Genomic DNA, 10,034 nt, shown 5'->3' on the forward strand with positions numbered 1-10,034 from the left:
AATAAACAAACTGACCCAGGAAACATGGGGTTGGGCCTAAGGAGCCAGGGCGGACAAGAGTAAGGGTTCAATGTGTCTGTGTTTGGGGAGCTTGACATTAAGACCAGGGATTGAGGAGCAGCTGCTAGGAACCCACCTATGTTCCTTTTGAGGGTTAGAGGCAGCCCAGTCTGCTCAGAGCCCCCGTGGTGCTCCACCAGCATAGAGTTTGGAAATACCCATTCTCTGTCCCAACCTATTCCTAACTTACAACTGGGTGGAGAGCTAGAGAAGCAGACAGGAGAAGGCAGGAGCCTACAGAGTACTTATCTAGGCTCTGAAGTCAGACTTCCCTGGAGAGGCCCCAGACATTAGAAAGGGTAGTCAACAGGGCTGTACACGTAGGAGGAAAGTGGCCTGGGTGCCAGCCATGCCTCGGTCATAGCAGATCCAGAGAGATGATGACTCTTGGAGGTACTGGCTGCTGGATCCACTGCTCACCTTTGAGCCTGGGCTCAGACCTGTGGTGCCAGGCTGGGTATGAATGCCTGCTTCCTTGGTTTGGGGTGGGTAGGTCTTTGGGGAATGGTTCTTGCCTACCCACCTCCATCTTCCCTAAAGGAAAGTCAGTCATAGGCCCAGGGTAGGCTAGGGTAGGGCTGATAGGCATAAAGCAAAAAATGACACTCACATAGGACAAGTCCTCAAGGCCCCTACCCAGGGCATGCCCTGACACACAGCTGCTGTCAGAACCACTGGAGCCACTGGCTGATGGGCACTGGGATGACACCTCTGAGTCTTCAGGAGCTAGGGAAGGAAACTAGGTGAGTTGTCACCAGAGGAGGCCCAGACCCAAGCCATGCCACCTCTGGATAATCCAAGACATACTCAAAGAGGGCTGGCTGCCCAGCTCCACCTCAGCCTCCAATACTGCTTCCTCTGGGAAGCTGGGGGGATACAAGGGCCAGTGGGTGCCCAGAAGAACTGGGTCTCTATATAGGTGCAGGTTGAGAGATCCCAGAACAGAGCAAGAGGCACGGTCTCCAGGAAGGGAGTTTGAGACCCTCAGGTGGGGGCTGTCATAGTCCAATGGGGCCACAGCAATGGAGGCCCGAGAGCGAACTCCTGCATAAGAGAGAAGATCAGGTTGGGACAGGCCAGAATCTAGCCTGGTCTGAAGTCTCCAGGGGAGCATAGGCCAGGCCTGACAGAGATCCACCGCCTCCTGCACAGCTTTCCTCACCCCCACCCGAGGCCCGCTACCTCGGCCCTTTAGGACATAGTTGATGTTGCGGTCGTTGATAGCTTCCTCGCTGGGGTCAATGTCCTGGAGGGCCTTGTTCCCCACACCCATGGACACCATCTCAGCCATGCGCATCTCTAAGTGAAGAGTAGGGGTAAGTGGAACCTAGTAAGTCTTTCCTGAATACCCTTATCCCATAAACAAACCATCCTATGCACCAAGCCTTTCTGGTGTCAGGCTCTCTCCTCCCAACCATCCTTGGGGCAGGCAGCATAATGCCCTTTTTAAGAGATGAGGCTCCTGATTATTGTGCCCAAGGTCACAAACAGTAACATCAGAACAGACTCTGAACTTATTTCTCCTGCACTGGCAGCTGCTGTTGGGCCTCTTTACCCTTCTCAAACTTTTCTAGGTCCCTAGACCCTCCTGGATTCCTGGGGGATATGTATTCTGAGGGGAGGGGTAAAGTAGGGGACAGGGACTCACCCTTGTTGTGGACAGCCTGCCTCCAGAGCAGGCGGGAGATGTCAGTTGTCCAGGCTTGTTTGGTGGCCAAGCTGGAGGCCTGCAGCACAAAGGTATCCCTGGCCTTCCGGCGGCGGAACCAGATCTCAAAGCGCAGTTTACTATCCCCACAGCACTCAGTAAGGCCAAGGTCTGCCATCTGCAAGGCCAGAGGAGAGTGGTGTGGTGAGGCATGGGCAGGAAACAGTAGGCAGGCCCAAGGAAGGAGCCAGGGTTGTGTGGGCCTACCTTGAAGGAGCGCTTGTAAGTGAACATGTCAGCACCTGTGGGCCCACGGCGAGGCTTGCTGAAGAGCAGCAGCTCCTCAAAGAGGAAAACACGACGCAGGGACTTGTGGCGCCCAGCACGCACCATGAACTCATCCTGCCGCACCAGCTGCCCTTGCTCCTTGAGGTTAACCTGCAAAGTTGGGGTCCAGTGGATGACTGGCCCCTCCTGCCCTCTTCTTCCACACCCACAGGACATTCCACCGTGGCCTGGAATGACTCACATCACAGCCCTGGATGGCATCCATAGCCAGCAGGTCATTGCCATGTCGCAGCTGGAAGTGTACAAGGCTCTGGGCTGCCCTCAGGGCACTCAGCTCTTGCACAGGTCCCCCACAGGCCCGTGCCAGCTCCTGCAGCAGCAGTGCATACTTGCTCATGCGTTGGATAGGTTTTAGCAGGTAGGAGGCCAAGTCTAGGTGGTCTCCAAGTGCTTGCTGCTTGTCCTGCCAGGTGGATAGAAGACCACTGAGTTGTTTCAGGATATGTCGTCCACCCCCTTGTCCTCCTGCAGTCTCAGGCTCTCCTACCTTGAAGAAGGCGTGACCATAGCTGGTCATCAGAGCATCAGAGCGAGGTTTATTCTTGCTGTAGAGGGCGTACATTCCAAACTGCACCCTCTACAAGGACACACAGCTCAGTCCAGGTGCAACGGGGCTGGTTCTCAAAAGCTAACCTCCCCAGCCAGACCACCATCTTGAGAGGACCAATATGCCAACAGGTGGCTGGTTGGGGGCTCCCCCTGCAGATCTTGCTTTGAATGAGGGATGATCTAGCAGGAACAGGCTCTATGCAGAGGGGGTTTCTGTGGAAGAAGACTCTTCCCCTCAAATAGCTTTTGCATTCAGCTCCGCCCCTCTCATTACACTAACATCTCTCTGGTGTCACCTCACTTTGAACTATCTTTCTTTTGCTCACTACACACAGTCATGTTCACCTTGACCAACAGACTGCACTTGCTCTTTTCTGGGGTGGAATTCTCATTCTGGCTCGTCCCCTGGCCTTATCTCAGAGTCCCATTGTCTCTCACTACCCTTTCTAAAGCAAGAACCCTGCCCTGCCAGTAACTCATGGCATCTGTCCTGCTTATTCTCCTCCTAGCCCCAAATGTAATCCAGAATGATCTTTTTCACATGGATGCCTTTCCTATTTAACCAAAAACACCCTGAGATTTGGGGACCTTGTGGGTCTCACTCTTAGCTATACCCAGCAGAGTCTGACACCAAGCATGTTCCCAACAACTCTTTGGGGAATGTGAAAGAATAAACTGGGCCCACATGGCCTGTGTGACTTACGTGGCGCAAGAAGGCATAGGCCACTCGGGGTGGGTGCCGGGTACAAGCCTCCAGCTCACGCAGGAAGAAATGATAATGGAAGTCTCGTAGCTTCTCCAGGTTGCCAAACAGTTGGGCACGCTGGCCACGGAGGCCCTGAGGCACGTCAGGACGATCTAGCTCAGGGAAGTAGTTCTCCATGGTATAGTCAAGGGCTCGGACATACTCCCGCTCTGTGGCTACCATCTCTGCCAGCACCAGCTGTAGCCTTTTAAGTAAGTGGAGTCAGGACCCAAGACATCTACCCTCTACTGCCCTCCATGCCCTGCCCCTCCTGTACCTGTTGGGGCTCCTGAGGTCAGAGCTGCCTGGTGGAAGCATAGTAGAAGATGACCTAGGCTGGGCACTTCCTCCAGCCTCTAGTCCATGGCAGGCAGTGACAGTGGCTGCATAGTGACAGTGGTGGGCAGGCTCACAGAAACTCTGTCCCAGGTTCTGGTCAAAGCTGTAGGCCTTCCTCAGGGGAGGGGTGGCAGGTATAGTGGGGACATGGCTGACACACAAGCTAGTTGTGCTGCCTGTTGGTGGTGACTTCAGTGCAGCCTCTAGCTTCTGGTCCAGGGCCAGCCAGGTGTCCTGGCACCGGGCCCAGGCCCAGCGGCATTCCTGGCGGATACCCTCTGAGCTCAGGCCTGTGGCCAGAGCCCACATTTTTCGAAAATGAGCAGGAGGCAAGTCAGGGTGCCTGGTCCAGTACAGCTGCAGCTGCTGTAGCACAACCCCTGGGTGCTCCTGTTCCAGTTCTGCCAATACCCGCTGTCCCTCCTCAGCCCATGTAGTGGCCTGCAACACCAAGGCCACACAGGCATGAGAGGGGGACCTCAGCAAACCTGCCATGCCTTCTTATCTCTACCCACTCCACCCCAGGACATGGCCCCAAGCCATGTCCCCACTGCTTGGCTTTGGGGGTGAAACTGAAGACAAGAGAACACACAGGACAAACAGGAAGACTTTAGGCAGTGGCAGAGCTAGGGAAGCCACCTCTTTGGCCCCTGACCACAGAGCCAGAGATAAGACCACTCCCCCACCTGCTTGAAGAGCTGAAACAGCTTCTCAGCATCTGCCAGCCGCTGGCGCCGCTGAGCCAAGGCCCGAGAAAATTCTGTCAGCTGGGTTCTCAGGGCCAGAAAGCGTGTCCCAGGGAGGCCTAGTTCAGCAGCATCCAAGCCAGCCAGTGGCTGCAGAAACCTCTCCCCTCGACTGACCTGCTCCTGGAGAGAAAGACTGGATTTAGCCAGTCCAGGTCTGGTGATCCAGTCCCAAACCTAGATCTTTCCCACTATGAATTACTAGATCTTTCCTGTCTATGATATGCCATCATAGATGACATATCCTAGGTATGTTTCTCTCCAGAAATAGAAGGCCTTCACTCACCCACCCCATCCCCTAATGCCCTTCTCTCAGGCCTTCTGACTTCACCCTAGGCCCTGACTCCTCCCCACTTTCCTGATTCCTTGTCCTCAATGGTTCCTCATGATCTCCTTTCCCCACCTGTGCTCCTGAGGACAGCGCATTCTCTCCCAAAGGCAATCTTGTCATCCCTACCCACACTCTCTAGCCCAATACCCAAAGGCTTTCCTCTCATTCCCTCCCACTCATCTCAAAAGCACAGTATGGGACTGGGGGCATGGCTCAAGTGATAGAGCAGCAAGCATTGAGTTCAAACCCTAGTTTAAAAAAAAATACACTATGACAATTAAAAAAAAAAAAGAAACACACACTATGACTGAACTCACAGATGGTTCTTGTCTTCTAGGCCATCTTGGGGACAGTACCCACTCATCCTTACAATTGCCCTATCCCTTACCTTCTCATATTGATGCAGCACCACCATGTCTTACAAACACTTCATATCCATCCCTGTTACCATCCTGGCCAGAAAAAGCATTATAGCTGGCCTTCTCTATCTGTAGGTTCTGCATCCAGGGATTCAACTAACCTTTTTTTTTTTTTTTTTTCTTGGTCGACCAATCTTGCACTGGAACTACTTGTGAAAAAAATTCATCTGTACTAAATGCATATGGGCTTTTTTCTTGTCATTATTCCCTAACAAGGATAGTCTAGCAACTGTTTACATACCATGTACACAATACCAGGTATAATTAATCTAGAGCTTAAAGTGTGTGGAAGGATGCTGGGTGCTGTGGTTCAATTTCATAATCCTAGCTACTTGAGAGGCAGAAATAGGGAGGATCACAGTTCCAGGCCAGCCTGGGAAAAAAGTATGCAAGACCCCATCTCAACCAATAAATAACTGGGTATAGTGGAGCACTCCTGTCATCCCAGTTACTCAGGAGACATAAATAGAAGGATCATGGTCCTGGCATAAAAGTGAGACTACAGGCTGGGCACTGGTGGCTCACGACTATAATACTAGCTACTCTGGAGGCAGAGATCAAGAAGACTGACATTTGAAGCCAGCCCCAGGCAAACAGTTCAGGAGACCCTATCACAAAAAAAAAAAAAATAACCATCACAAAACAGTGTTAATGGAGTGGCTCAAGTGGTAAGAGCACCTGCCTAGTAAGCAAATGTGAGACCCTAAGTTCAAACCTTACTACTGCCAAAAAAAAAAGACAGAGAACCTATCTCAAAAAATAACCAAAGCAAAAAGGGCTGGTGGTGTGGCTGAAGTAGTAGGACATTAGCCTACCAAGCACAAAGCCCTGAGTTCAACTCCCAGTACTGCTTTAAAAAAAAAAAAAAAAAAAGCATGTGGAGGTTGTAAGGAAACACTGCACCACTTTACATAAAGAACTTGAGCATCCACTGATTTAGGAATCTGAGGCAGTTCCTGGAACCAAACCTCCACAGACACCTAGAGATGAATTTATTTCCCAACTGGACTACTGCAATTGCCTCTTCACAAAACTTTCCATATCCATCCTTCAAGTCATTGTCTACCCAGAAACTAAGGTCATCTTCCTGGAATATGGTTCTGATTTTGGAACTTTCTTGCTCAAACTTTTCACTGCTATAGGACCTAATGATCTGGCCACTGGCCAGTCTTCTAGCCTCATCTCACTTCATCTCACTCCAATCTCCCTCTGCTCTGCATTTTAACCTCACTGATTTTATGGTTTCTTAGGCATATCATACTCCTTCACGCCATGGGGCCTTTGAACATGCTGTTTCCCAGCCTAGAATGTTCCTCCATCTACAACCATTTTCTGACCCCAAAATGTCCTTCATCTTTCAGCTCATATCACCCCCAAAAAAGCTTCCCTAATACCCCTGCTTTGTCAGGCCTTTGTTACATACTCAGAGGACCATCATGCTGCTTTTCTCCACAGTCCTTGCCTTAGTTTGCAAACACATACACGAACCTTTGATTACAACTGTTCTCCTCTGCTGGGTGGTAAGCTCCAAGAAAGCTGGACAGATTGATTTGTTTTCACTCAATCCTACTGTCCTAGTCCCTGGTCAAGTGTCCCAATCCATGCAGAATGAACATATGACCAACTTACCTGAGCCACCTGGTCCAGCTCTTGAAAAGGACCTTGGGCCTGGAGCAGCATGTCCAGGGAAGGCTCCCCTGGCTCCTCCAGTGCTGGCCAGCCCACCTCCTGTAGCCACACTTCAATCTGGACAGACACAAGCAGGGAAAGGCAAGGACAGCTGCTGTCACCTGGAGACTACCCTAGAGCTGCTGTGGGTGAGGATCATGCTGGAGACGAGGCCACATTGGAAAAGTAGTTCCCACCTGGTGCAGCCCACTCTCCTGGGCCTCCAGCATTTGGAGCAGTTCTAGGGCCTGCACTCGCTGGTTGCTCTGCAGGGTCAACTGGTGCAGCAGTCCATCTACCTGGCCATACAACTCATCAGCCTTGTCCACTGCCATCCTGTGCAAGGTATATGGTCTTATGGTACTTTGTGGACCCGTTGCTCCACTCCACCCTGTCCTGGGACTCATAATCCTGGCTGGTGCTGAGCCATCCAGTTCCGTGCTTGGCACAGCTGTGGTGGGCTAAGCTGGGGAAAGATCTGGGAGCTGGGCTTGTACCTACCGGTAGTCTGGGCTCAGAGTCACCTCTGGGATCTCCTGCTTCAGCCATGCCAGCTCCAGGCCCCCTTGGCCTTGTAACCATGCCAGCTGTGGTGAGTCTAACACCTGCTGCATCAGGACCTGTGCCTGATGTAGCAGCTGACTGACTTCCTGTGATTGAGGACAACAGGCATTGGTAGGTATGGGAGAAAAGGAGGGAGTCAGGGAGTATTCAAGGAGGTGTGGGGAGGGGATATTCACCCCAGATGCTGTGGGTTGGGGTACAGCCTTCACACTCTCAATGGCCTCCTGGAGCAGGGTACAAACCACCTGGCAGCTCTGCAGTAGGGCTTCCAGACGCTGTGAGTAGGGATAGACATGACCAGTGTGCAATGCTGGTTCCAGGCTTCCAATGGATTCCAGGCCACTGCAGTCAGCTGACCCAGAGAGGCTCCTCCCATAAGCCCGGGTTGCCTACATACTCCCCCACCTCTTCTGGGTGCACTGACCATCCGGAAATCCAGCCAAGTCTGATGGCAGTAAGGCAGGCATCCTCCTAGCGAAGTGGGCAACTCTGTGGTGGGGATGTGGGTCAGCAGGCTCTCATGAGAGGGCAGCTGCTCTAGCTAAGAAAAGAAGGTGTCGTGAAGTAGAACCAGGTGGAGAAGGACTCCACCTCCACCCCAGTCAACCTGACTCAGTACCTGCAGCCCTGAAGGCACCGCATCAGGCATCTTTCCCACTAGCAGCACCTGGTGTACCGACCCTGGAGCTGCCTCCTGCAAGGAATCAGAGCTCATTCCCATACCCAACTCTACAACCTAAAGGAATGGAGGGGAGCCACACTCCTGTACTCACTTGGAGTTGGTTGAGCCCCCAGAACAGGGAAGAGCTCGGGGAACAAATTCGGGCATCAACAAGGACGGTCAGTCCCAGGGCTTGTACTTCAGGCCTAAAGGGGAGGGCTTTATTTCAGTATCTGATTCTCAAGTCTGGGTTCAGGCTCAGTCCCCAGCTGCTTCCTCCAAACCTGGGGATGCCTCGCAGGTAGAGTAGGAGGCAGATGAGTTCATGAGTTCTGCACTTGGGGTAAAGCCAGCCAGGGCTGTGGGCACACAGAAGCAGTACTGCTCGGCCTTCTACATCGCGAGTCCCTGCAGGGAGGAGACAGTGAACATCTACCCAGTAAAGCCACTCTTCCTCCACTCCCTCTAGGCTCTCCCAGCTACCTGGCAAGGCAGCCATGCCGCTAGCCAGCAGCTCCCAGGTGAGGTCTTGGGCCAGGAGGCAGTCAGCAGGCTTAGGGAGACTGGATCTGCTGGGGTCTTAGAAATGGAAATGGCTTGGGTCTGCACTGGGCCACCTACCCAGAGACCCCTCCATGAACCAGAACTTCAGCCTGATCAGAGATCTCCCAAGTCTCAACACCCACCTCCAGGTATCCCCCATTCCCTTCTCAGCCTCCTTTACCTGCCTCCAGTAGCTTTGATGATATCTCTGGTAAAGGGTCTCCAAGGTCCACAGGGTTGCTGTCCTGCTCCCCAAGGCCAAAGCCAGCTGGCAATGCTCCACCTGAACCTGGACCCCCTACCAAACCTCTCCCTGGGCTGTCACTCTCACCCTGAGCCAGGCTGAGGTGGGAGGACATGGGACAAAGGAGGCTCTCCACTCCAGAGAAGGCTGGCTGTTCTGTCTGGACTAAGGAGTCTCCTAATGTAGTCTTTGGGCTGTTCCCTGACCTGTCCATAGCCTTTGGTTCTGAAGGTGACTGAACCTCTCTGGACAAAGAGCTGTCCTGTAGCCTTTTGGCCTGGGCTGCCCCTTCTAGTGGTCTTGGATAACTTGGGTCCTTAACCTGCATCTGGAGAGCAGGTTCCTCCTCCTCCCAGGCATCCTTGAAACTGCACACAGCAAACCTCCAGTCAGTGGCGTGGCCCTGGGAGTCTGGGGACATGTCCCCCTCCTCTGCGGGCCTTTCCATCACTCCCTGCTAAGGGTACGACTGCTATGGGCAAGTGAGTGAGAGGCTGGGCACCGGTGTGAAGGGAGGCTCCAGCTCATTCAGGAACTGGGTTGAAGACGGTCTGGGAGGGCTCCGCCAGCAATGCAGGCAGGGCACACAAGGCTGTAGGTGCCAGGATGGGTGCCGGAGCACAAGACGCTCTGCGTCTATGCGAGTTCGGGCCTGGGGAGGGAAAAGAACGCCAGAGGGTCTCCCTTCTGCCCAGGTCCGGATTGCGCTCCCAAGAGTCTTTACTCTTGGGAAGATGGTGGGCCCCATCTTCAGGGCAGTACCTACGGACACACCCTCAATTTCTGGCTTGGGCCTGCCCGAGGGGCTGCCTCGAGCTCGTGCTTCTGCCAGCCCAGCCAGGCCCTGACCTCCGCGTGAGCCTTCCTCACCTGCCCTCACGTCCCTGGGACGCGCCGCAGGAAACAGCAAAGCGAAGGGAGGTCGCGCAGCCGGAACCCTCGAACGCACGCCGCCTCGACGGCGAGTACGACACGGCCGCCTAGCGTAGAAGGGCGCCGCCTAGTGGCAGAGAGGGAGGGCAAGTCTGCTGGGGACAAGGCGCCGTGGCGCCCTCTGGGGGCCGGAGGACGGAGCCACAGCTCAACTCGTAGATTCTGACGGCAAACACTGGGCAGATTCCCACCCCCTGCTCCCCGCGGACTTGCTCCCACCTCGCGGCAGTGTCCAA

At 53.7% G+C, this 10,034-nt stretch overlaps 1 protein-coding gene across 1 annotated transcript; it reads right to left on the reverse strand.

Moving 5' to 3' along the window:
• Positions 1-246: 246 nt before the first annotated feature.
• Positions 247-9,789, reverse strand: Plekhg4 (pleckstrin homology and RhoGEF domain containing G4). The gene is made up of 22 exons (XM_074056926.1): positions 9,736-9,789; positions 8,803-9,517; positions 8,562-8,657; positions 8,363-8,486; positions 8,191-8,284; positions 8,037-8,111; positions 7,842-7,958; positions 7,594-7,692; positions 7,355-7,503; positions 7,051-7,189; positions 6,815-6,931; positions 4,376-4,558; positions 3,628-4,130; positions 3,309-3,555; positions 2,544-2,633; positions 2,238-2,459; positions 1,976-2,146; positions 1,709-1,886; positions 1,243-1,359; positions 868-1,104; positions 584-786; positions 247-264 (listed from the first exon to the last, which is right to left on the reverse strand). Exons 2-22 carry the CDS (start codon positions 9,311-9,313, stop codon positions 247-249), a joined length of 3,690 nt encoding a protein of 1,229 aa, XP_073913027.1. The 5' UTR covers positions 9,314-9,517; positions 9,736-9,789.
• Positions 9,790-10,034: the final 245 nt, after the last annotated feature.

The sequence above is a fragment of the Castor canadensis genome, chromosome 15 (assembly GCF_047511655.1).
Source record: "Castor canadensis chromosome 15, mCasCan1.hap1v2, whole genome shotgun sequence".
Lineage (NCBI taxonomy): Eukaryota > Metazoa > Chordata > Mammalia > Rodentia > Castoridae > Castor > Castor canadensis.

What these genes read in the sequence shown, in the direction of transcription:
- Plekhg4 (XM_074056926.1), bottom strand. Translation starts at nt 9,313, where the DNA reads ATGGAAAGGCCCGCAGAGGAGGGGGACATGTCCCCAGACTCCCAGGGC. An exon ending in TGTTTCAGCTCTTCAAGCAG is followed by an intron (nt 4,131 to 4,375) that starts GTGGGGGAGTGG and finishes TTGGTGTTGCAG; the next exon opens with GCCACTACATGGGCTGAGGA. An exon ending in CTATGTCCTAAAGGGCCGAG is followed by an intron (nt 1,105 to 1,242) that starts GTAGCGGGCCTC and finishes TCTCTTATGCAG; the next exon opens with GAGTTCGCTCTCGGGCCTCC.